The sequence below is a fragment of the Colletotrichum scovillei genome (assembly GCF_011075155.1).
Source record: "Colletotrichum scovillei strain TJNH1 chromosome Unknown Contig00003, whole genome shotgun sequence".
Lineage (NCBI taxonomy): Eukaryota > Fungi > Ascomycota > Sordariomycetes > Glomerellales > Glomerellaceae > Colletotrichum > Colletotrichum scovillei.
Genome location: NW_023336261.1, coordinates 514,740 through 540,258, shown reverse-complemented (window position 1 = coordinate 540,258; position 25,519 = coordinate 514,740). Strand labels below are relative to the sequence as shown.

Genomic DNA, 25,519 nt, shown 5'->3' with positions numbered 1-25,519 from the left:
CGGTCGAGTGTTGGGTGATGCGGTCTCGGATGCCCGACGAACTTAAGCCACGCCGGGTCAACCGGTGAACTATGTGTGACAGTGCGATTGCGAAGGCGTGAGGCCCCCCTCCTTTGATCATGGCCCGGCCCGGAAGTCTCGAACTAATGGCTGCGTTGCCTCCGCGCTGGGTCTTCGAGAATACGGCACCCGCCGGGTGATCCTCGCCAGGCCGCCCTCCTTTTCCCTCATCCGAGAAATTGCCTTTTCTGGTAATTTCATCGGGCTTGATCCCCGGTACTTTTCGCATGGCTCGTAACATCTCGACGATCTTCGGGCTGATTACACGATATGGCAACAGTTTCCGTGTGGTGTTCTGTAACTTCGTTTCGCGGGGTTGATTACCACTCCGCGCCGAGCCTGGGTCATTCCTGTCTTCTGCATTCTTCTCGGCGATCATGGGCCAACCAGAGCTATTCCTAATACACTGCTGGCAAGCGAATCATCTGTTTTACGGTACGATGTAAGTATATCGATAAGGCTGCGAAAAACATTGAAAAGCATTCATTATCCCCCCCTCTACGAATAACGTTTTGCGATCATCTTTCCCATGGAAGTATAACTAATGGCAAAAGTCAACTCGAAAAGCGAAAAGGTTCAAAGAACCTGACTCCGTTCGGCGTCGGCAGTCTTGAAGACGCCGCCCAGCGAGCCGTGCAGTCACGATCACGTTCATGGTGTAGCCAACACAGGCAGCGCAGCACCGAGGCTCCGGACCGGGGCGGTCAGCAAGACTCCTTCATGAGCCCACCTTCCATCCTGCTTCCTTCCCGACCCTCCTTCTTCTCGGATATCGCCATCTCACTCACGGGGCAGTACAGCCTTTTCCAATGGGTGAGAAATTAGACTCTACGGAGAAGCGCGGACACGAGTTGGCAACGGGCTGGTTGGACAAAGTATGCGATTACGTGTCCGCACCCATCTCATCCTCGACCAAATAGCTGGGTTGCGATGCGACTATGCCCCCAAGAACCTGGCGCTGTAGTTACGGGGTTCGTCTCGTTTCTTGACTTTAAGTCTCGCTTCTATGCCTCATAACGTCAATCGCAGCACCTCACTCAAACTTTTCGATGGGGTTTCCTTATCTATCGCAGGCTGTCAACGGCAAGCCGATGCAGTACTACAGACAGTAATGAATCCGAATCCGCATCCTCGGGAATTGGAGTCTTGGTGGAATCCTGTCATCCTGTCAGCAATAGCCCACCCGATCGGGGTTGCCACCATGACAAACCTACGTCGCTCACTTTCGTATTTTTAGCTTTGGAGAATTGCTAAGAGAAGCCGACATGGGCTTATCTCACTCTCATTCTCAGCTGAGCGACCAAGAACCCCGCAGGTGATCCTTCAGGAAATAGTGCAAAGCCTCAGCCTCTCAACCACCACCAACACCAACACCACCAAGTTCCAACAAGACATGCACCAACCGATGCTGCATCTAATTTCCTAACCAACAGGACTACCTCGCCGCAGATGCACTCATCAAGAGTTTCATGTTGTCACCAACGGCCTTCCCGTTTGATCATTGTTTGCACAATTGCTCTCTTGTGCGTCCCTGACCTGTCTCATGAGATCATGCGGCACAGAAGTAGCACGCAGCAACAGCAAGATTATCGTGGCCCCCAGGCCCTCCGTGTCTCGATTTTATTGCCTCCGAGGTCGTACACACCCAAAGAAGGTTGTATGCAAAAGATTCCAAAGAATCACACAGCATATGCAGATCAACTCCAATACGTAGAAGACTAGCACAGCCTGCTTGAAAACACTGCATCCATCAACCTTCAGGTGATAGAGAAGAGGCTGTCGCCCAGCTCCAGATGCCAAGCGAAGCCGGGCTTCCTGGCTTTGTGCCCCCAAAAGAGGCTGTGGAGACCCGCAAGTGCGAATCTCGGCTGTATCCTCCCACCGCCCTCTCATACTCCCCTTGCAAAAATAAGACAAATATTTGTCTGCCTGCAGAAGAAAGACGAGGTTTCCAAGGCTGCTTGCAGGTACCTCAGCAGAAAAGCCCCGTCTTAGTACGACATGTCGAATGATGTTGCCCGGTCGAGTCGGCGATCAGCATGATGCAGGCTTGGAGCCGTTGGTCACACCCTTTGGCAGCGGGCCTTCCTTCAAGTTTTACGCTTATGAGCTTATATACATCTTATACCTATGTCTTAGGTAGCATTACCATGTGCTCCTTTCAAGTCTCCTCAAACTCATCTGCTGTTGTTTCTCATATACCATACAGGCTTGGTCTCAAGCCGTGAACCTCGAGAGCGAACCGAGCTTCCGAACTTGAGTATATACAGCTTCACATCCACCAAATTTCTACAATGGCGGTAGCCAGCTTGGGCCTAAGCTGTCCCAAAGGCGGCGACTTTTACATCTGCGAAGGGAGCAAGGTCGAATTCCTGGGCTGCTGCGCGACAAACCCCTGCGCCGACGGCAGCGGAAAGTGTCCAACAAAGGATAGGAGGATATCGGCCTTTAACCCAGACCGCTACGCCAACATACCAGCCCAGGGCTGCGACGATGCCAGACCACCGAGCGAGATCTTTTGGACGTGCACAAACGACATCTCCTTCATCGGATGCTGCGCGACGAACCCGTGTCAGGAACCCGATGGCTTATGCCCGCAGACGAATCTTATATCGGCGACGCTGAGTTCGAATGCCAGCTCGAGGGCAGTGTTCCTACCGGATGAGTCCGTGACACCCACCTCGTCGGCATCGGCATCGTCTACAGCAACGCCGGCTCCGAGTGGGTCGCCCTCCGGAGGTGGTGGTGGAGGCCTGGGAACGGGAGCCATTGTCGGCATCGCGATTGGTGCTGCGGTGGCTGTCGGTATTATTGTTGCGATCATCTGGAGATGCGGATGGCACGCCAGAAAGCGCAACGAGAGACGTGAGCCGCCGGCATGGGAGCCGTCCGCCGCCCAGAGCCCTCACCCGAGCCAGCATCCTGAGATGGGATATGCACCACACAGCCCTAGCCCGTATGATCCAGCTCATGGTAAGTCTTCGCCAGAACCACCAATTCAGATTCAGATCAAGACTAACATATTCCATAGCCTCGTACGCAACGACAGCCGTCCCCGAGTCTTACGCCTCTTCATCACCTCCACCGCACTCACCATATTATCCCATGAAGCATCCCAGCTCACCCATGAGCATGGACCCGCGTCACATGTCGACCTACTCGGACGGCAATGTGAGCTCTCTCAGCAGCCCTCCTACAGACCCGCGGCATCTCCCATCATACTCTGCCCTTAGGAGCGACTTGCACCCGGTCAGTGAGCTAGATAGCACGGAGCGGGAGGTGCCGAGGGCAGAGCTGGGAGATGGGACTCCGACGGTGACAAAGTGAAAAGGGAACGATTGTTTCCAGAGTCAATGACGAATCATGTGTGTCAAATGAGATGTTTCTATTCTAAGCGGGGCGTTTGAGGTGTAGCACGATGATTGAAGGAAGGCATCACGATGCCCTTCATCCTGGGTGTATCCTATGATGCATCTTGCATTTCCAGTAGTAGATACTTAGCTAATTCTTGTCAATTGGAGTAGAGTGGTCATTTTCTAAACCTCAATTGTACATCTTCCACTTATCGAACTAAGACATGCCCTAGTAGATGAACTCATTGATATCAAACATGTCAACAGTATCCATGTCGTATCGCCCGTTGGAGCTCAGCTGTACCTAATAGCATTTTGAAATGGCCTATGCCAGCCTTCACCGAGAAAGTGTATTTCTCCAATTGGGGTAAATCGTTCGTCCTACGGACAAGGTTTATCTGGTCGCACTCAATTCATTTCTCGCACTTTTGCCTTTCACAACTCCGCATCAAACTGCCAACCTTTTTTGCTTTTCGCTTCTTTGAAGTTATCGCTGGAACCTCGACATCTGTGGAGCACAGGCGGGTCTGAGGGCATCATGAGCTGCAAACTCATCGAAAGTGTCATCAAACAAGACCCGCCTTGCTAGCTCAATCGGTAGAGCGTGAGACTCTTAATCTCAAGGTTGCGGGTTCGACCCCCGCGTGAGGCTCAAATCCTCACCGCGATTGACCAAGTCATTCTTCGGGTTCTTATTCTTTTGTTTTTTTTGTGAGCAACTAAACATCTGTTACGTCCCTTCGCACATTGATTTTTGTCTTTATGGCTTTGTTGAGCACCGGGTCAGTCCATCCAAGTCAAGGAGAGACTTCGTAAAGTGAGTTTGTCTCTTTACTTGAAGGTGCAGGCTGCGGGTGATTTGCACATTGCCATGAGTTGCAGAACAAAGACAATGCGACGGGAATCACAGAGGAAATATGCATTGAGTTCAGACATCTTAGACTGAAACAATGATGTCCGTGTCTGCATTTCGCGAAACTTATGGATGATCAAGCGGTTGAGACCACATGTATCCTCCTCAAGACTTACGCCGGCAGGGCTCCTGACGACTTTGCATTTAGAACGTTGAAAGAGCAAGGAGGAATGGCCAGATCGGGGTTTAAAACAAACTATCAAATGTCGATGATTGATTTAGACTGTGGTGACAGAAAGACCATCCCTCTTTAGGTACTAGATGCACGTATGAATTGTTGAACAAGCGGTAGCACCAGAGTTGTCTGGGAACGATACCGACAAGAGCGCCGTGCAAAATCAGGGACAACTAACAAAGCAAGATTATTGTGATGAATAAGAGACTCTACGCGGATGGGAGATACAGAAACATTTGCTGGAACACCTCAGGTCTATATCTAGAGTTCTCACCCAAGGTAGCCTCAGCCAGGCAACTCACAGCGAGCCTCACGGGTAGAGTCTCTATACCAACATACTCTAAAAGACGGACTCAATCCATCAATATGACTACACGTTTCCGGCACTTCCTCGGGAAGTACAAAAACAAGTTTCGTTACTATGTTGCGAACTCGGTCAACTTGCGCCAGATTATACAATTGATACTATTCTTGTTCTCGCTTGCTGCCATCATCGGCCCCATCGTACTACTTGTGTTCGAGTATAAGAAAAGCCCCTCGAAGCGCCTCATCATACTCGGGTTCCTATCAGCTGCTATTGCAACCTTTTTCAGTTGCTGTGTAGCTCTGTGGTGGTGGCGTTTCACTCATCCTCCTAGGGACGACAACCAGCAAGTCATACCCTGGTCCAGAAGCGGTTCAGAGTCGAGCTCAGTTGGTCCAACTCAGACCCAACTCGCTGCAGAGCCGTCCAACACACATGGCATGGACCTGTCATTGAGGCCCATTACAGAGCAGGCTCATTCTGCTGCCACTGCCGAAGTCAATGTAGACGGAGTCAACCACGAAGGAAACAATGCTACGATGCCTTCAAAAATTGGGTATGCCGGCACTTGTCTTGCCGGGGATGTTCGGGATCGAGAGCCAACAGGGATTCGCGGCCGCTCAAGCGTGATTTCGGGAAATGTTTCGGGCAGATGGCAGTAGATGCTTCAAGTGATACATGGTCACCTCTGCCATTTATGCATTTGTTGAGTACTCAGGACTTGGAAAGATTGGAAACTAGGTCATACGAGTTACCAGACTTCTGGCATACTAATAGTACACGAAGATACCTCGTCGGACGTCTGCACCAAAGAAATGCATCTTGCGTCGTATGGAATATGACCCAGTCTCACTGTAAACTTAGTGAGAAGAGTCAAACTCTTAGATGGTGATCCGTTTATCGAAATGATACATAAATTTTCCCCATCAACGTTGGCTTCGGTGGACATGTCGAAAATACGACACAGTTGAATCAGGGCCCGTCGTCTTCCAGGCACCCAGAGCAGTCGCGACGCCGTCCCTGACTCTCTTAGAGTAGCAGTCGACTAAAGGGAGGCTGTTCCAAGATTCCAATACATCATCTAGTGTAAGTGCGCGTGGGAACATGTCCGAAGTCACCCAATAACGCGGTGAACGCCTCCAGTCGTTGTCAAGACAAGCTAAACACAGATATCAACTCTGGGACAAGTTGGTGTGAAAACTACACAAGAGATTTTGAGTGAATGCAGTGACTTCTAGTTTGTACCCCAGAGATGGTGTGACATTAACTTCAGTGTGATAGTGGTGCCCGTTCGTAGCTATAGCTAGATGTTGCAACTTGCATGTAATCCCACTTCAGGGAGGATCCAATATTGGCATCGCAAACTCAAAAGTGAGGGAAATATCACATCAAGGACATGGTTCAAATCTTGCTGAATATACCGGCGGTCTACCTCTCCATCGAACGCACACACGACTCGCGGGTGTTGGGCAGAAAAAAATCATCTCCATCACCAGCACGGATGGTGCACCTCAGCTCAGGTCTGCGTTATCGGCCATGGGAGGTTACATTCACCATAACGTGGGCCACCCCGACATCGCGATTCGCAAGCATGCCATCTGATAGACGACAGATTGGAGAAAGAAGAGAGTTGCCAAGCGGGAACTCAATCGGCGGGCTTCATCCGTATGGTTGCTCCCCCCTTAACTTTTCCCGAAATGAGATGATGGGAACGGGCAGTGCAGCGAACAAACATTGGACGTTGCAATATTGCAGTCCAACCAAGGATGGATGTATTGGTTTATGTTTACTGATATGCCGTGACACAGCGACAGAGGATCGCGTCTCTTGCCAACATCAGATCATCTCACGGCAACGTGGATAGGGGCAGCTAGCTCTGGCTAATGATAATCAAGCATAATAACTGCCCGGTACCAAAGTTTCTTCTCCCTCTTGCCATCTCGTCACGTCGCGGGGTTGCATCGCATAACAGAGGACGCATCACACACACCCGACTTGGACAAGAGGATGAGATGCGCCCTGGATGCCGCATTGCCGACGGCCGGGTCAGACGCACCCAGACGAAAACGGCATTCATCCAGATCCATCTGCCCCCCCCTCAAAATGGTAGGGATGAAACATGCCAAATTTCCTGTGCCTTGATTTCTGCATCTGCCAACAATGGGCAAGCGTGACTAGGTCCAGGAAAGGCCGTTCCGCTAGGCGGATAGAGCCTGGAGAGGGCCTAGACTCCCGTCGTAAATCTGGGTTTGGCCCAATTGCCGTGGGCAGACGGGACCACGAACCACGCGATCAAAGTTCGGGGAAAGGCCGCTATGGGGACGACGGATGGGCCACTTAACTCACTTTGGAGTTTGCGGATACTGAGCTATAATCTGCTTGATCAGTGGGCCAGTTTGTCTATGAGTAAGGTGCCATATCCGCAGTTACTTCGTTCATCGGGGATCTGACGGATCAAGTCAAGAGAGCCGGACCATTCAACTTGATCCGCTGCTGTCCCCGTTGGTCAAGCAAGCAAACATGGCAAGGAAGAGTTTGTTGGCAAAGTTGGCACGTTGACAGTTGGTTCCTGCAGTGGCTCGAATGCTAACGAGATTTTAGGTAAACTGGAGCGTGTGGGCTCTCTGATGTACAGCTAAAAGTAAATCCACATGCTGTTCAGGGGCACGAGGGGCACTGTTGGCCCAGCCACACACACACACACCATCTTCCAGGAGAAGAAAAGATGAGCAATGACACACAGCGATGCTAGCGTCAACCGTTGGAAGTTAGAACAGCTCAAAGTTAAGCGGCAGCCCGAAGCGACTTTGTTAACGAGATTTCCCATAAAAGCCGTTGGCGACCAGGCACTAGCCACACCACTAGCACTAGTGAGTTTGATGAGTCGATCCAACGAGGCTTTGATATTGCTCCTAAAATGCGTTGCGGTTGCAGTCGACCGCACATTGAATCGTCCAGGCCAGCAACGGGTGCGACGCTGCGGTACCGGTCTCTGCAGTCCGTTTCTGACAGTGACACTTTCCACATTTTGCCTTGCCGGCAAACACGGCGGAGAAGAGTCGCAACCAAGTGGCCAACAGAGTCGCATTCAACTTCACAACTTTCATAAGCAACTTCACAAAAGAGGGGGTCCATGGCCTCATTGCGCGCCGTGCGTTTCTCCGCCAGGTTCATCAAAAAGAAGAGAATGGCAAATGGGGGCCGAGATCTCCCGTCCGGCCCTTTCCAACAAGGCCCAGCCCGAAAACTCTGAGCGTTACAGTCTGCGGAGGATTTGTTCCTCGATGGTTGCTCGGGCATAATGGAAAGCGGCTGTTTTTGCTATTACTGGATCTAATAGCATATTGTTCATATCATCCAAACGTAACGACGTCACAACGTCATTCCCCTTTATCGCCTGCAACTACACAGTACACTTTCGGTACCGCTTGGTTTACCATCTGATTTGTAGCGCTCGCAGCTTTGACCGCGTTCCATTCCAGAAGAAGAGACTTGAGAGTCGTAAAAAATACTTACCTCTCCAACTCTTGTCCTCTTCAGCTCCCAAAATGTCACCCCGGCCGATATCACGCCTCTTATATCCCACCCTGTCCCACGAGCCCCCGTCCCAGAAGCGGCTCCCCGGAGCGGTCCCAATCGAACGATCCAGGCGTCGGAGGTCTGACTGCTTCCAGACTGGCACGCCTCACCATCTCAGACGGCAAATCAACGTCCACAATCGCATTGGTTCACCATCATGTCATAGGCAGTCATTGGAAAAGATCGAAATCTCGATTGACAGCAATGGGTAACTCGCATGTCCCTAACTCTCATTTCCATTATGCCCAATGCCTTGCCAAATCCCGCATCGCTACATCCGGGGGACTCTAAAGACTACTCTCACCATCGTTGCTAATCGTCGCGGTGCCCCCTCCTTCCGCCTCAGCCACAATCTTGGTCCTCACGACCTTGCCCGTGGTATCCAGGTAGATGTTGCTAAACGCCTCGAGGCCGGGATACGGCGCATACACGTACTGCAGCTCAAACTCCTTGACCTGCCCGTCAATCGAGATGGTCTTGTTGTGCCCGCTAAACGTCATGTCGCGGCTGTAAAACCCAACCACCTTGCGCCCGCTCTCGTTGCCGCTGTTGTCGAGGTAGACGTCAAACAGGCTTCCGTTCTGCGCCAGCACGCGGTTCGTGTGCGTGCGGCCCGAGAAGTCGTTGACCGAGTAGAGGATGTTGTGCTCCAGCCGGAACGTGAGGTCACGCTTCGCTACTGCGGACGCGGCGGCGCTGCTCTCGACGGGATCCGTGACGACGTCGACGGTCTTGTTGACGATGTCGCTGACGGTGTCGCCCAGTGTCGCGATGATGGGGTTCAGGTCGATGCTGGTGAGCACGTCGTCCACCATCTTGACCACGTTCTCCAGCCGCGCCTCGAGCTCGACCTTGGCCGAGACGTTGTAGATGCCCAGCTTGACGCGGTCGATGCTGGCGTCCACGCCGGCCTGGAAGTGCAGCAGGTTCAGGACCTTGGCGTCGAGGTTCACCTTGGCGGTGATGTTTTGCACCTCGATGCTGATCTCGCCTACTGATACGGACGCGTTGAGGTACACGTCCGGGATCGGGTTGAGCGTGTCGATACCGGTCTTCGTGTTAGCCGTTTCGTAGACGGCAGATTCGTTGTCCCCGCGGCGGTTGAGCTCGTAGCCTACATAGCCGTCACCCTTTGGCTCATCTTGAGCGAGGGTCAGGGTCGAGAGGGCGAGGAGGGCGAGCGCCCTAGTGGTGAAGAAGCTCATGGTGAAAAGAGAGTGTAAGAGGCTTTCTTGTCTTGGTATGCAAAGGATTGACTATGTTGGCGCTGCAGGCCAATTTGGAGCTGGAAAGACGAAGGGAGTGAAGGGGCCGCGGACGAGAGCAAAGGGCTGCAGATCCAACGATGCCGGGGAAGCAAACGATACAAGTATGGTCCATCTAATGGAGGAGAAGGGATGTGGAGGAGGGGGGGAGGGGATCCAGCGAGTGCCAGATCCGATGACGAGCCAGGCTTCGGGATTGTCACTGCATCAAGAGCGCACATTAACTCAATAACCCCTCCCCTTTCAACACAAGATCCTAGGAGACAGCTGACAAGGTGAGTTTCTTTCTCCTATCCACATTCAAGAGGACCAGGTCTCGCGTCCTCGGAAGCCTCCTCCGCACGCGGCGCCCCCGTCGCCCAGCGAATCCCCCGACTGGTCTGCCATCTTCCCCCCGTCAAGTGACGCAGTGCTGTCACTTTTATTTCGCGCACGATGCAACATCGCCAACGCTCGTGGGCTCAAGGCATGATAGGATGGAGTATGAGCCGAGAGGTCAAATCACCAAATGGTACAAGAGGGCAATCTCACAAATGTTCCCATCGATCCATGGTCCATCTGAACCCGGGGGAGCCACACAGACATGGAATATTCCAAGGTTTTTCTGAACATGCCTGTCCACATGCAGCCCTTCGGCCCGGTGGCTTGCAGCTTGTCACCTTGTCTCACAAATCAGCACTGCCCTTTCCCCCCTATGAGCATCGAGATGTTCGACTGCCGTGGGAATGGAACTCCATGGGACAAAAGGAGGTGTGGGCACCGCCTCTCCGGGACCGCTGCCCATATCCGCCCTAGATATGGAGACCAACGGCCCCATTACACCAGTGCGGATGCTCCATCCCATGTGTGTGTAAGTGACATGGATGATGGGCCTCAACCCATGACACTCTACCTACGTACCTACATGTAGTCATGTAGACTCCGCGTTGAGCAGGGATGGAAGGGGAGGGGGAGGTCTAATACTGGGACAGGACGAGGTAAATTGTCAACCTCCATCTCCTCCTCCCACGATGCCGCCTTATATCCCCCCAGCAAGCCCTCCCATCGCGACCTCGTCCCCTCCCACAGCTCACCAGCGTTCCCAGTCTCGCTCACCTGGTGCTCCTCGTCCACTCCTTTGACCCAGACCACTCCAACCCAACACATTCCTTTGCCAAAGCCCATCACCTTTATAATCACCCAAAATGAGGACCTCCATCATCTCCCTCCTGCTGGCGCTCTTCGTCGCCCTCGTCGCAGCACAAACCCCCACCGCGACAGACACCGCAGAAGCAACCACCTCCGTGGCAGCAGAACAACCCTCCGGAACGCCAGAGGCTTCAGGAACACCAACGACCCCGACATCCACCGCCGCAAACTCCGGAGGCAACGCCGGTGGCGGCAGCGGCAGCGGGACCACAACCGCCGCAGGAAGCAGCACCACAACCCCACCAGCAGACGTCTACCTCAAAGTCCCCGAGCTCTCCGTCGGCCGCATCGAGCTCGACGTAGACAACCTCTCCGCCGAAGTGAACCTCGCCGCCGAGGTCGCCAAGCTCGTCACCATCAACGCGGGCGTCCAAGTCGGCATCGAAAAGGTAAACATCACCATCGTCGACGTCGAAGCCGAGCTCGAGCTCGTTATCCGCCTCGGTAACCTCGTCGACATCGTCAACCGCACGCTCGCCTCGCTGGATCTGAACCCCCTGCTCATCAACCTCCTCGACACCGTTGGCGATGTCGTCGACGACGTCATTGGTGCCGTGGACGGGCTTCTGGGTTCCATCGTCAACGGCGACTCCAAGATTAACTTCTTGATTGACAACCTGGGAAACATTGTGCAAGAGGTCACCAACGCGGGCGCCACCGCCCTGAGCTCCATCATTGGCAACTACCAGCAGAACATGACCTTTACGGGTTCCCAGCAGGATCTCGGTAACGGGCTGACGCAGAAGACGTACTCGTACGAGCCGCTTAGTTCGTTGGTGAATATCGTCTTCAATACGCTCGGTCAGGTTGTGAGGGCGACTGTGGTTAAGGGTGGCGCGTCGGGAAGCGGGAGCTCGTCGGCGAGTGGGACGACAGTCGCGGCGACGACGGCTGCTGCTACGACTGCGGCTCCGGTGACGACGACGGCTGCTGCTAGCACGTAAGCTGGCTGGCGTTGTGGTAGGAGTATTGAGTAGAAAGGAATATACGTTAATACAGCCCGTTACCTAAAGTATTCGTGAGGTCATAATGAAGCTTGTCTGGTGTATATGACGCTGGCGTTGGCCTTCATAATAACACATCTCTTACCTGATGAAAGTAATGCAGCCTATTCGATTACTCTGGCTCGCAGACTCAAGTCAGATCACGGAACTGCAGGGGCTTGCAAGATAAACGTCATCATCAATTATTCATAAGACACAATCATTATGTATAACGCCATTTCCCGTTCGTATCGTCAATCATCGGATCAGTATGCCAGCTGAGTGCTGAGTCCATCAAGCTCACGCGCCCACACGCGGTGCTGAGCAATGGTGTAAAAGAATTGCTCCAAGAACCCCTTGCTATTCTTGACGATTTCGACAGTCTCCCTCAGGCTCTCAGGCTGGACCGACTTCATCGTGACAACGCCGTAACTTTCTGCAACATTGCTATCGCTAGACAAGGAAACCTCGGGAAGAGATATGGCAGTCTGGATGAAGTCAACGGCCTCGCCAGTGGCAGCGATGGCCTTCAAGTGACCAAAAGCCTCGCGAATCCAGTGGACAGCCCTGCCGTTCTTGGAAAGAGTCTTGATGGAATCTTCACCACCCGGCACGAAGATGGCATCGACCATGGTCGATCGGAAGCCTTCGAGGTGGTGATGAGGAACGACACCGTTTCCAGCCGTCTTGGATGTGCCGGCAGGGAAGATCTCGGAGCGGCGGGTGCCAATGATCATTGGCGTAGCCTGAGCTGCCGCGGCAGCACCCTTGATAGCACCAAACGCGACAGGATCGAAACCGTCGGCGATGATTATTGCGATGCGACGCGACTTGATGGTGGGTGTCTCGGGCTCAAACTCTAGCTGGCTGAGACCCTTGGCCTTCTTTCCGTGGTTGGGTGTGCTCGCCTTCTCAGGCGATGTCGCGCCGACCATCTCGGCAACAGCCTGAGCCAAACCCAGATCGATGTCAGCAAGACGCTGGGCCATGCGTTCGTACACAATGGGGTCCTCGCAGTGGTCCAGCTCAAAGGCGAATGCGTTGATGGCGTGCGTCTTTTCGATTGGCGACAGACTGTTGAAGAAGAGCTGGGCTTGGCTGAAGTGGTCCTTGAACTTGGCGCTCTTGGTGCGCTGCTTCATTCCCTCCACCTTTTGGGCAAAGTCAACGTAGGCGCCGGTAATCTTGGAGTGGTTTGCCGGAGGAACGGCCTCGTGGCGATTGGGCCAATAATTGACGTTGCCCTTTGTAATGGTTTGGCGGTGTGCGCCATCGCGGTTGAAGTTCATGACAGGGCATACCGGCTTGTTGATGGGCAATTCCTGCCAGTTGATGCCAAGGCGTGTGATTTGGGTATCAAAGTAAGAAAAGTTGCGGCCCTGGAGAAGAGGATCGTCGGAGAAGCCAATGCCGGGGACGACATGGCTGGTGCAGAAGGCAACCTGCTCGGTCTGGGTGAAGTACTCATCGGGGTTCCTGTTCAGTTCCAGCTCGCCAATGTAGCGAATGGGGATCTGCTCCTCGGGCCAGACCTTTGTGGCGTCGAGGATGTCAAAGTCAAAGTCGTGCTCTTTGGACTCGGGTAGAACCTGGATACCGAACTTCCACTTGGGGAAAGCACCATTCTCGATGGCCTCGGCAAGATCCTTGCGGTGGAAATCAGGATCTTGACCAGCCAGCTTTAGTGCCTCATCCCACACGAGCGAGTGAACGCCAAGCTCAGGGGTGAAGTGGAACTTGACAAAGTGCCGCTCGCCCTTGTCGTTGGTGAGGGTGTAGGTGTTGACACCAAAGCCTTGCATCATTCTGTATGAGCGAGGGATGGTGCGGTCAGACATGGCCCAGCAAAACATGTGGGTGGCCTCGGTGTGAAGGTACTGGAAATCCCAGAAGTTGTCGTGGGCAGACTGAGCCTGGGGGAACTCGAGTTGAGGCTCGGGCTTGCCAGCGTGGATGACGTCGGGGAACTTCATGGCATCCTGGATGAAGAAGACGGGAATGTTGTTCCCAACCATGTCCCAGTTACCCTCCTCGGTGTAGAACTTTACAGCGAAACCGCGGACATCGCGAACAGTGTCGGCACTGCCTCTGCTACCGAGGACAGTGGAGAAGCGGAGAAAGACGGGCGTCTCGCGGGATGTGTCGGTCAAGACGCCGGCATTGGAGACGTCTGCGGCGCTTTCGAATAGTCTAAAGGTTCCAAAGGCACCTGCTCCTCTGGCGTGGACTACTCGCTCTGGGATTCTCTCGTGATCGAAGCGGTGGATCTGCGTGGGTGTTAATGATGGGTTGTATTTAGACGTAGGAGATCGAGACGAACCTTTTCTCTCGCAATGGCATCCTCCAAGAGCATGGGACCGGTCTTGTCATTGTTGGAGACCCTCAGCCAGTCATCCGTGTTCTCAATCTTTGTGCCAAAGTCGGTGGTCATGGGAGCCTTGGGGTTGACCTCGACCATGTTCTCAGCGAGCTGAGCGTTCTTCTTGTTTCCTTGGCCCATGATTACGTTGCCAGCTTTCTTGAGGGTATCGGGGACGATGCTGGACATGGCTCAAGGAAGAGAAGAAAGACGGCACGTGTATTCGTTGAGAGAGAGAGAGAGAGAGAGAGAGAGAGAGAGAGAGAGGAGGGAAAGAGATCAGAATTTAGGAGGGCGAGCCAACCCCCGAACAAAACCCGTCCTTTATAAAGCAAGCCTCACTATTGGAGGTGGCCATTCGCCCAGATCTGTTTCCTCGTAGATTCCCATTTATTAGGGCCTGCGTGACGTCAATCTTGTGACACCAGTCAGTCGAGAACCACTGCTGCCCCTTCGAAGTGCTTACCTTTCGGACGTCCAATTGCTTCTCCCATTGGTGGGACATTCTCCAGAGTCAGGCTGGCCTACCAGGACTACAGTAAATCGTCTGCCAGATGTGCCGCGAAGAGGTAGGAGGAAGTGTAGACATTTCGCCATGTTGATGTCAGAGTTGACATTGCCGTGTCCCAAAGAAGCCGCGAGCCCCTGGTACCAGCCCGCTTGCCTGCCGTGCACTCCGGAGCTGTGGTCCGGAGGGTGGAGAAAGGAGCAGAAGCTCCAGCCCCCTAGCCAATGACATGATGCCTAATCGGCTAATAAGCGGGACCACTCCAGCCTGTTCGAGATACGTACCACTGTGCCCCTCCAATGCCCCTCGATGGCCCAAGCTTCTCTCTCACCGAGCCACAGCTGCATCAGGTTCCTTCGAGATGATTGGGTGATGCGGATGGACTCATCTGTGATATTGGTAAAAAGATGCTCTTCATTCGACCGTTTTGTGGTACAAGTGAGATCATCGCCCAGTCATGATTATTGACGAGAGTTGTTGGTTTCCACAAACATCACTTGCTGGGTTGAAGCTTAGCTAGGGGAGGAGTGAGCCCGGTCTAGGTACTGAACAAGAGACTTTATCAACTTCATCCTCTGTACACAAGAGGCAAGTCGCCCACGAGACGTGACGGACTTTCTGGTACATACTGCTGCACCTTGTCTACGGTGAAAATGTTATTCCTGTTCAACTCAGCCTTACCATACTGAGATTTGCCATTCCTAACTCTTGCCCTTACAACTGTGACCCGTCCATGATGCTGAAATAATCGGATCCGGACTGAGACCACGGACGAACAGCGGTCAGTCCTCGGTATCGAAAGCAAAGCGATCGCCTCTATTGTGGATGCTCAGACTGTATGCGTCAGCGTTTACGAGATCACATTGTGAGCTCCACATGGGAGCGCTGTGGTAAACGAGATGGTGAAGCAACGCTGCCCGGAGTCGATCGCTTGAATGAAGAAGCAATGATAAACAAGTCCGAAGAGACAAATGCATTGGCAAAGGTGGGTGGATAAACCGTCGCGCGTGGCTAAGATGAGTTGACCTGCCAGGGAACTCCAAGCATTCTTCCCTATTTCCTCATAAACTAAAACAGTGAGATCGACAGACAGTTACCACGTCCATGTATTCCAAAGTCTCATGCTCTTCTTTTCTACAAACAAAATGCAAAAAATCTAGCATATGTGTTACTGCCTCGTGGCGGAATCGAACCGCCGATCTTCTCATGTCACTAGGTACTAGTGAGACGCTATACCACTTAGCCAACAAGGCTTGCTGTCCTTGCTCGTGAGTAGAGAATATGTAGCGAGGTCGGGGACGTGGACGCGATCGTTGTTGTGTTGTGGAGAGGTATCTTCAAAATTGACGATGTAAACAAAATAGCAGAAAACCACTGCGAAACGATAAAACGAGGCTGAGAGGTGCCACGGAAAGAAACTTTGGCTAGAGTTCAAACTTGCTTGCCTTGGTGGCACGGCGTGGCGCGACAAAGGATTTGCTGACGGCGCGGTTGTCTGAGCGCAGATCGCTGTACCACACTCCAACTGTGGGCGAAAGGGCCGGAATAGACGCAAAGTAGAGTACAAACAGCAGCAGCAGTTGCAAGGGCGGAACCAGAATGATGTTTAGAGAGAGGGAAAAGAATTGTACTTGGATTTCAGGAAAATTCATGAACAGGCAGCAGCAGCTCCGACTGAGCCTCACTTTCGTCCCGTTGACTACCCAAGTTGAGTTCACATGGTCATTGTTTCCTCCACTGACCGCTACACTAACAGATGTCGCGCCTTCCATGCTTTGAACCGCAGATAAAGGAGACTGTCGCCTGCTAAGAATAAAGTACCTCGACCCGGACCCACCCCCACCTCGAAATTCTCTCCTTTGCAGTCGCAAATCGCAACCCCGCCAAATATCCCGTCGCGCAAACGAGTCCAAGGGGTTATTCACCGCCCAAACCTCACTTACTTATCAATACCGACTGAAGACACGAAGGGAGCCTATCTACCGACTGAGAAGGAGTCCCGGCGAAATGGTCTATTACTTCACCTCCAAGGCGGTCGACCCGGCCGCCTTCATCTACGTCGGCAAGGACAAGTTTGAGAGTGCGTTTCTCCGGTTATGTGTAGATGAGGCGGGGACTGCATCCGCCTGCACCTTTATGGGAGATGGAAGTGAAAGAAACGGGGAAAGACTAACGAAGTGACATAGACGAGGAGTTGATCAAGTACGGCTGGGAGGAAGACGTCTGGTAAGTCCACTCATCCCTCCATCACTGCTCACTCACTAACCTCTCACAGGGTACGCAAAATCTCATCTCACAACCCTCATCACTCATCACTGACTCTCACTCAACACCCCTCACTAACCCCCAAAAGTTCCACGTAGACAAACTCTCCTCAGCCCACATCTACCTCCGCCTCCCGGACCCAAAGGACCCCTCCACAACAACGCCCATGACATGGGACGCCATCCCCGAACCCCTCCTCACCGACCTCGCCCAGCTCACAAAAGCAAACTCCATCGAGGGCAACAAAAAGGACAACATCACAATCATCTACACCCCCTGGTCCAACCTCAAAAAGGACGGCAGCATGGCCGTCGGCCAGGTCTCCTTCAAGGACCCGCGGAAAGTGAAAAAGGTGCTCGTCGCGCAGCGCGAGAATCCCATCGTGAACAGGCTCAACAAGACCAAGGTCGAGAAGAAGCCGGATCTGCAGCAGGAGAGGGATGATCGGTTGAAGGTGTTGAGGAAGAGGGATCAGGCTTCTACTCTTGAGAGGGTGAGTTCTCTATCCGACTCTCTTGCACAACCATGTAACTCTCGAGAGATGGATGCTAACAAGGTGTAGAAACGAGAAGAGGCCCGCGTCATGCAGGAGCGCAAGGAGAAGAAGTGGCAAAAGGACCACGCGTATGATGACATCTTTACGGAAGAGAACATGGAGGCCACGAGCAACCAGAACCGCGACGAGAACTGGGAGGACGACTTCATGTAGTCTTCTCTCTATCTGTCTGTCTTGCATTTTCCTCTCACAGCGGGAAGCTTTTCTTCCATTGTTAATGCTATTCAGCCTCATTGTCTGCTTCTCCCATTCTCAATAAGCTTCCACTGCTAAGACCAGACTACTCGTCCTGCCTATTCACATTAATGCCATGACACAAAGAGACGAAAAGATCAATGTTGTAATGACTTCGCTTCATGCTTCATTAATGCTACATAATCTACCTTACTCAAAAAAATCCAAATGGGGTATTCCGAATACAGGGTGCGGGACGCACCCCGAGGCCCTCAGCCAGTCAGCTACACATGCCGACGCCCATGCGACTCCTGCCAATGCCCATAGACTCCATCCTGCGTGATAAATCATGATTCTCGCCCGATGAAAACTTTTCCCGCTCCTGCGATGTGCCATCCTGCTTTTTCTTCTCTTGCTCATGGCCCATTTCCTCCTGCTTCTGGTCTTGGTCGTGGCGTTGTTGGCCTTCTTCCTTCTTCGTACCGCGTCCTCGTGGAGGGGCGCGTGAGCGAACAAGAACAGGCAGCTCGTCATCGTCTCCCTCTTCAGAAACAACATCCAAATCATCATCATCTTTGGGGTCTAAAAAAGGAGATGAGGAAGGCTCGTCGTCTCTATACGTCCCCCCATCTTCTTCCTCGTCCTCCTCGTCCCGCCCTTTCAGACTCACAACAGGCTCGCCGCCGGGTAAACCGACTTCGCGTGCCTCAAGAGCCTCCGCAATATCCAGAAGCAAGACGTCCATCGGGCAAATATACGCAACGCGCTTCCGCCCGCTCCACGCCAAGACGTGCCCGCAAACTCGCCCGTGGGCGCGCTCCACAACCCAAGCGCCGCTGTCTCCAGGGATACCCATGGGTTGCCTCTTGCCACCGCCAGTCAACTCGGCAGGCGTCTCGGTAGCGGCACTGCTGACCTGGTACGTGTGGCTAGGCGTCGTCCGCCCAAAGATCTTGACGCTCGTTAGGGCGGGCAGAATGAGACCCGTCTGCAGGCCGCTGGTACGCGCCATGCACTGCACTTCCAGGCCAGGCAGCGCTGTGGTAGGCGCAACGGTCATGGGGTGCATAACCTTCCCCTGCTTTGATGGGAATTTCCCGTACGAAGGCGACAGCTGCTTGCTCTGGATTCTGGGTATCGAGTTGTCCTCGGGTAGTCTCTCCTCGGCGAATTCGAAAAGGGCCCAGTCAATCTCGTGGATCAGTCCGTTCTGCTCCCTCCTTTTGATGCCGCTCGATGCGTAAACCTCGCCAACGGTAAAGCTGTCCAAATGATCTTCGTTTGCTGTCTCTGCTGAAGCATAAAACTCCTCGTCGACGTCGTCCATGGCGGGCTGCGTGATGATGTATCCGTCGCCACAGCCCGGCTCAACACCAGGAATATCGCCGGGCTGGTCATATTCGCCTTCCGACTCGTCACCACTATCCTCCTCATCTGACGCATCGCTAGTAACGTCCGTCTCCGAATACGCTACGGACTCCTCTGATTCCGAAAACTCGCAAGCGTAGTCTTCTCCGCCGCTGCTTTCTGCCGACGACTCTGCGTACCAGTCGAAACGCACGTCTTCAGCATCTCTCGCCATACTACGCATGGTCGGATCCTGGGCTTTCGTATGCTTGTAAATCTCCTCGGGATCGTCCAGCATGTGATGGACCGTCATCCCATACGGCTTGTCGTCGACTAGAACAAGGCCGCCCAAGCTAACGGGCGGCAGGTGGCGGTCCCCCACCCAAGCTCCGATACTTGCGCCATTGCTTGGGCGCGCCTGAAAATCAGGGTTGGCTGCCTTGACTGCGTCGTCATCATCGTCCTCTTCCTGTGCTGCGCTTCGTTTGGGGTCGCCGCCTTGCTTTCGTGACCTCAGGACCTGTCCCTTGCAAACCTTCAACCCGAACCCAGACTTGCCCTCGAAAAGCTCGCCCAACTTGCGCGTCAGGATGGCCTTGACTTTGCTGACAGACGTGCACACAACCAGAACCGTCGGCTGTGTTCTTGTTGGCGAACTGCCGATGGACTCGAGCGAAACTTCGACCGACTCCTCGCGGTTTTTGCGGTAAAAGTGGCGCAGTGCTTGGTTGACTTGAGGCATCACAAGTGTGTTCCACTTCTCCACAGCATCGGGAGGCAAGGGAATCTGCGGGTAGAGACGGGTTTTGGGAGACGGTGCTTTGGCAGGCTTTGACTCCGCAGGGAGCTCCACTGGGCCGGCTGTGAATGTTGTTAGTGGCCGCAAGATGCAATCCGCGATGTAGTACTTACTTTGAACCTCTTGCCTGGCAAGCTGCCGCTTCTCATCTGCAGCAGAGGGGTATGAACGGCGCGCGGAGCTGGGTTCCGAAATGGGCGTCTTGGTATCAACCGAGGAGCCCCGAGTGTCGACGGACGGTCGGGTCGCCACCACCTTGGCCTCCTTTGAGGGCCCTGAGATGCTCTGACGAGTGGGCGTGCCGATAGGGGACACGGAAGTCTTCTTCCCAAGGTCGAGGTTGAGGCGGTCTTCAAGAGAACTAATGTTGTCTAGAATGGCGCACGAGTCTAGGTAGCGCGTCACGCTGACCTGCACGGCCGAGAGAAGCTCCTCGTCAGAGGTATTCCCTTGAAGCGACATATCAACCGCCGTCCAGCAGGTCTCTACAGCCCTCTTGTAAAGGGTAGAGCAACGAATTCCTAGCTGGTTCAATACTGACTCAGGAATTGGCTGATTCGGATCGGGCACGAGGTTATCGAGCTTCGTCCAAAGACCGATAGACAACAGAACCATGGCGAGAGAGTACAGATCGAGGATACGAGAGTCCATCTTGTCGTTGATGGGTGATGCTGGGGTGGTGCGAGGGTCCAGAGGGTGTCGAAAAAGGGGCAGCGATGGCGAGACTGGTTCATCATCTGATGGAGCATCTGGAAACAGATCAAAGGATGAGATGAGAGGCCGACGAATGTCCACCTCGCCGGGACCCGTGGTCAAGTCGGGCGTAGACATGTTGCAGAAAGATACGTTCTTGTCGATTATGCAGCCGTGGGTAATGCCTCGGGCGTGCAAGTCGAATACGGTGTTGACGAGATTGGAAGCCAAGCGATACTTGGCCTCCAAGGTCGGCTCAAAGTCTGGTCGCGACAACAGATCGGCGAGCGTGCAAACATTGTAGAGAGGATTTTGCGTAAAGTTTTCAAAAGAGACGGCGTTGAAGTTGGGCGGGAAGTGATAGACGAGTCCAAGGCGGGCGTGCTCCAAATCCTCGAAATAACCCAGCAGTCTCGGCAGACCGATCCAAGTACCCGGGGCCCTCTGCGAGTCCTGCTGCAAGCCGGCCGACAGCTTCTCAAAGCGTGACATGGGAGGCATGATTCCCGTGATGGCGTACATGGAGTCGAACGTTGCAAACTCCAACAAGAGCGGCGCAAAGGGTTGGCGACCAATGTGTTGCGATAGATCCGACCAGGCCTGCTTGCTCATGAAGACAATATCGCGTGGAGGAAGGTTAACCTTCGACTCTGTCATGGGCTCCGCCTGCATGGACCGAATGTTTGTTAATGTGGTCGGGTCGATTTCTTGAGGCGTCTGCATCCTGGTGGACTCAAAAGGCCGCAGCTCCTCAGTGGAAGCCATGGACTTTTCAAGCTTGGAACGCGACGACATCTGGGCAGAGGAGCGTGTTCTAGAAAGGTCGTAAAGTGTGTCGACGGACTGAGTGAGGTCTCCAATGGCATCTGCGAATACTGCCTTGTCCCAAGTTACAAAGGCGGTCTTGCGATCTGCCGACTTTTCTGAGACGGTGCCTAGCGGGTTGGTGTAGCTCTTCCATAGCGCATCCAATTCTGATAGCGTCTCTCGAACAGTCGAGAGGATGCTGTGAACAACCTCACTCAGGCCGGCTTTTGATAGTGAGCTATCAATCTCATCCGACTGGTTAGGATCTGTCCACTCGATACCCCATGTCGATACGCGGTCCTTTTGGATGCGGAGCTTTCTGAACAGCGACTTGATTTCAGGGTCCTCGGGGGCCTTGACTGGTTCCTGAACAAAGTCTGAAGACTTCTTTGTGTCATTATACAGACGACTCAGGCGCCGCTGCATGTAGCCGCCAGTGGAACGAATGCCTTCCATGTTGGCGATTGAAACACTGTGCAGGTTAAGGACAAAGAGGTGAGCCCCTCACCAGCGAGGCGGGGGTGAGATGTGAGGGAGTCGAAGCCAGAGCAAGTGAGCGCAGCTCGTGAGAATTAGATAACACGTCTATGAGAAGCTCTTCACAGTAACATAATCGGGGATTGTGTTGGCAAGGCGGCTCTAAGCAAGGACCGGAGGTGGTGATGAGAAGTCGGGACTCGGGGTCGGCGTTGTGAATATCGGAAGCGGATGAGCCAGGTTGTGCGGGCGGCGGGGCTCAGTTGGCGGGTGAAGTGCGACTGTGAGTGGTCGCTAGACGTGGACGGGGGTACGTATACCGCAGTCCGCAGCGCAGAGAAGCTGAAGTGAGCGATTACGCGGCTAGAGATGCTTGCGTAAGTATGTATGTGAGTGATGTGATAATAATAGATGGTTCCAACACTCGTTTTGGCTTGTTGGTTTGGAATATTCGTGAGATGGCCCGCCTTGTTGATGAAGTGAAGGGAAGCAAGCAAGCAAGCAAGCAAACAAGTGCGAGGCAAGAAAGTAAAAAGAGGGAAGAAGATTGCAACCAACACTCGTGGGCCCCGTCGTGGTCATCAAGGAAGTCCAAGAACGTACTCCGTAGGCACGTAGAATATGGGCGCCAGCGAGTGGATGGAGGCCGAGGGGTGCTAAGGTATGGTAGGGGAGGGACCAGGTGCGACCAAAGATCCAACCTAAGCCAAGCAGAGACCCGAGACGGCGGGAAGAAGGATTGAATTATTTCGGTGCCTACAGACCACAGTTTAGGTACGGACGGTCTTTACCCTTTCCTGTCGATAATCCCATCAGGTATCCGTCCACACTGTCCGTACTCCGTACACCGTACGGACGGACCCTGTCACTGCCTGCTTAGGAGGAGGGACGGCGAATGGGATACCGGTACGGAGTAAGGTACTGAGAGGCGGAGACTGGATGGATTGACTGGGCTGGACAGTGGTTCAGATTGTGGCTTAATGTTGGTGATGGCGATGCCGTCGGGTGGATGTTGATGAGATGAGGAATTGGGGCCCCCCGCCAATTGTGTCGTGGGAAAATGTGCGGCATTCGATTGCGATGCGCTGCACTGCGACGGAAGGTGCGCGCGGGCTGCTTGCTGTGTCGCTCCTGCCGATTGCTGGCTGGCTGGAAATGCTGCTGCCTGAAGGAGGAGGAGCGCCTTTGGGACTCGCTTGCCTCGCTTGTCTCGCTCGTTTCGGCTGGCCCCATATTTGCCGAGAAAGTCATTGGCCAGATGAATCCTGGAGCCTGCAGTGTGGGTCCATCCCGGGCAATCGGGGCTGAACTTGCCGGGGGGCAACAGTACGTACCTTCTGTACCTCAACCTTCCTTTTGCCATCAACATCCTCTCTCACCTCTCACCCATTAATTAACACTCACTCAGATTGCATTGACACAACTGATTCAACATGGAGAGTCAATTACTTCTGGACCTTGGCACTTGAATGTACGAGAGCACCATTCAGGAAGCATATACTCCAAGGCCCACTGCTTCTCCTCTCCAGGACACGTTGGGCAATCATCTCGAATTAGGTTCTCACATGTTCATTCTCGAATAACGAATGAGGAAAACGCAGAGTCCAGCACACGTCTTTGCCCAGTTTGTCCCAGACATATACGATACTCCGTATTGACTCCCCCGTTTCCCCTCCCAATGGGCATCTCTTACATGGCAATCCACTTGTCCATAAGATACGGATACGCTACGTCTGATCAGCACGCACATCCTCGGGAACCGCATCGAACTAAGGCTCGGACTACTTAGCCCACCACTAACGCCCGACGTTGGCTGCTGCTCTCTCATCAGCCATCAGCATCCTCCACACTGAAGCATGAGTAAGCTGAGGCTCGTTTTACCGTCTTAGTGTCTCTCATCCTGGCTAGCATCCCAAGAAACACCCAGCAGCGCCAGCAGTGCAGGAGAGCTGAGCAGCGTAGAGCGGACCGCTACCTGTGCTAACCCTGCCGCCATCGACGGCTGCCTTGCCCAGTTTTGCTGTGCTCTCACACAATTCTCGTTCTCTCTTTCGCTCTAGTGTACGAGAACCCCCATCCAGAGAATGGACACTGCAGACTATTGCTGGGCGTCTAAACGGAGTCCGTGTCCGTCATTCATGGATCAAGGCACTTCAGTCTTTGGCACCAAACTCACCACCTACTTTGGCTACACAATGGACCAGTCGACCAGGTCTGGCATACACGTACCAACAGATCGTGGAGGTTTGGACGGGGGACCTGTCACTGAGTTTCTTGGCATCCAGGCACATTGAGGCGTCTCCCCTTCCCTCGTCATGGGCTCAAGTTCCTCCTATGCTCGCCAATTCCTTCCTCCTATTAATGGAAAATAACTTTCAGATGGGATCTTGAGTATCCGTACCGAATATACGTAATACCTTACAGACAGACTCTTCAACCTGGGCAGACAGCGGCTCCGTCACAGAAGTCCATTTCACCACGGCACTTGGCGCTGCCCTTCCGTCCCTAGGTTCCGCTGCCAGGATGGACGTTGGCGTCCTCCTCTTTTTTTTTATTTGGCTGCCTAAACACTAAAAACCTCGTCGAGTGAGAGGCATCCACATTATCTCCGACACCACTACCGCAGACTGCAATAATCGCCTTTTCCTATCCACATCGCGGCACCCGGCAGCTTTAATTGCCCATCCATCCCCGGTTGGAATGACAGACTTTCGTCAAGGGGGCCCCTCCTCGAGTCCTCAGGGACTCCTTGAAGAGGGACTTTCGTACCGACTACGAACACTCGTACTCTGGAAAGATCCGTCACTAGCTTATTCCTCGCGGTTGCCCCAGCAGGGTTGGGCCAGAGACTGACAGGAGCCATCAACACATCGACGACTCGATCTTCTGCTCACCCAGCTCGTCATGTCGGTTGTCTTCCAAGATGACAGTAGATCCTTATACATAGAACTTCCCGTGGAACGATTCCAACGTCTTCTCAACCTGTCTCATCCCCAAATTCCAGGTGACGGAAAGAGAGACACTTCAGGGCCCACGATACGCTCGGTCCGACTATCAAGCACCACAAACGCGGGGCAAAGAGGGGGGAAACAGATGTTGGAAATAATTCTGCTGCCTGCTCGGCGGATGTGAGACTCCAACTTACAAGTAACTGACTGAAAACTCCGTATACCCTTTGCGAGCGAGCGAATCCAAAGGCTTCCCGCTTGCCCCATTCATTCACTTCTGCAAGGTCAGCATGGGGGACCTGCCAGCGCTATTCCTACCTGAAATGTCTCTGACTCTGATTGAAAAATGATATCAAGACTTGTAGCAACTGCATTTCCACGATCTTCGTCAAACCCTCGATTTCTCGAACGGGACGTGTCAACTGCGAATTCTTAAAGTCAAACTTGACGATCCTAAACGCGAAAGGCATGACTCTGCAGACTAATAGATCAACCATCACACACTGTCCAACTCTAAGAGGATAATCCAAGATGAACAGTCTTTTATTTTATTCCCATCGTGACATTCAAAATCGAGGGTCTCGCCATAGCGGTGTGTGTCAAGATAGGGATCCTGTGTAACCACATCGCTCTTTATCTCGCTGCCTTGTGTTGAGTAACGCGGAACTCCATCATGGCTTGCACATGGCCATGAATCCGCCGTAGGTCACGCATATTTCCACCCCTTCGTGGGATCCTGTACCGCTCCAGCGACGGGGAAGGTCAC

The 25,519-nt window shown here is 53.4% G+C and overlaps 6 protein-coding genes across 6 annotated transcripts; 3 read left to right on the top strand and 3 right to left on the bottom strand.

The window, feature by feature from the left end:
- Positions 1–2,354: 2,354 nt before the first annotated feature.
- HER10_EVM0010486 (uncharacterized protein) lies at positions 2,355–3,387 on the top strand (the record flags this gene model as incomplete). The annotated part of the gene is made up of 2 exons (XM_035479943.1): positions 2,355–3,033; positions 3,092–3,387. The coding sequence occupies 2 exons, from the start codon at positions 2,355–2,357 to the stop codon at positions 3,385–3,387; spliced, it is 975 nt and encodes a 324-aa protein (XP_035336485.1).
- Positions 3,388–8,671: 5,284 nt separating this feature from the next.
- On the bottom strand, positions 8,672–9,589 carry HER10_EVM0011143 (uncharacterized protein; the record flags this gene model as incomplete). The annotated part of the gene is made up of 1 exon (XM_035480581.1): positions 8,672–9,589. The coding sequence occupies one exon, from the start codon at positions 9,587–9,589 to the stop codon at positions 8,672–8,674; it is 918 nt and encodes a 305-aa protein (XP_035336546.1).
- A 1,244-nt stretch (positions 9,590–10,833) lies between these two features.
- HER10_EVM0010519 (uncharacterized protein) lies at positions 10,834–11,781 on the top strand (the record flags this gene model as incomplete). The annotated part of the gene is made up of 1 exon (XM_035479976.1): positions 10,834–11,781. The coding sequence occupies one exon, from the start codon at positions 10,834–10,836 to the stop codon at positions 11,779–11,781; it is 948 nt and encodes a 315-aa protein (XP_035336488.1).
- A 230-nt stretch (positions 11,782–12,011) lies between these two features.
- On the bottom strand, positions 12,012–14,781 carry HER10_EVM0003186 (catalase). The gene is made up of 2 exons (XM_035472870.1): positions 14,141–14,781; positions 12,012–14,087 (listed from the first exon to the last, which is right to left on the bottom strand). Exons 1-2 carry the CDS (start codon positions 14,366–14,368, stop codon positions 12,087–12,089), a joined length of 2,229 nt encoding a protein of 742 aa, XP_035335818.1. The 5' UTR covers positions 14,369–14,781; the 3' UTR covers positions 12,012–12,086.
- A 1,913-nt stretch (positions 14,782–16,694) lies between these two features.
- HER10_EVM0003476 (uncharacterized protein) lies at positions 16,695–17,661 on the top strand (the record flags this gene model as incomplete). Its single annotated transcript, XM_035473151.1, has 4 exons — positions 16,695–16,767; positions 16,874–16,908; positions 16,963–17,445; positions 17,515–17,661. 4 exons carry the CDS (start codon positions 16,695–16,697, stop codon positions 17,659–17,661), a joined length of 738 nt encoding a protein of 245 aa, XP_035335839.1.
- Positions 17,662–17,912: 251 nt separating this feature from the next.
- On the bottom strand, positions 17,913–22,801 carry HER10_EVM0013074 (HET-s/LopB domain-containing protein). Its single transcript, XM_035482444.1, has 2 exons — positions 19,942–22,801; positions 17,913–19,890 (listed from the first exon to the last, which is right to left on the bottom strand). Exons 1-2 carry the CDS (start codon positions 21,782–21,784, stop codon positions 17,963–17,965), a joined length of 3,771 nt encoding a protein of 1,256 aa, XP_035336724.1. The 5' UTR covers positions 21,785–22,801; the 3' UTR covers positions 17,913–17,962.
- Positions 22,802–25,519: the final 2,718 nt, after the last annotated feature.

What these genes read in the sequence shown, in the direction of transcription:
- HER10_EVM0003186 (XM_035472870.1), bottom strand. Translation starts at nt 14,368, where the DNA reads ATGTCCAGCATCGTCCCCGATACCCTCAAGAAAGCTGGCAACGTAATC. An exon ending in ATGCCATTGCGAGAGAAAAG is followed by an intron (nt 14,088 to 14,140) that starts GTTCGTCTCGAT and finishes ACACCCACGCAG; the next exon opens with ATCCACCGCTTCGATCACGA.
- HER10_EVM0013074 (XM_035482444.1), bottom strand. Translation starts at nt 21,784, where the DNA reads ATGGAAGGCATTCGTTCCACTGGCGGCTACATGCAGCGGCGCCTGAGT. An exon ending in TGCCAGGCAAGAGGTTCAAA is followed by an intron (nt 19,891 to 19,941) that starts GTAAGTACTACA and finishes CAACATTCACAG; the next exon opens with CCGGCCCAGTGGAGCTCCCT.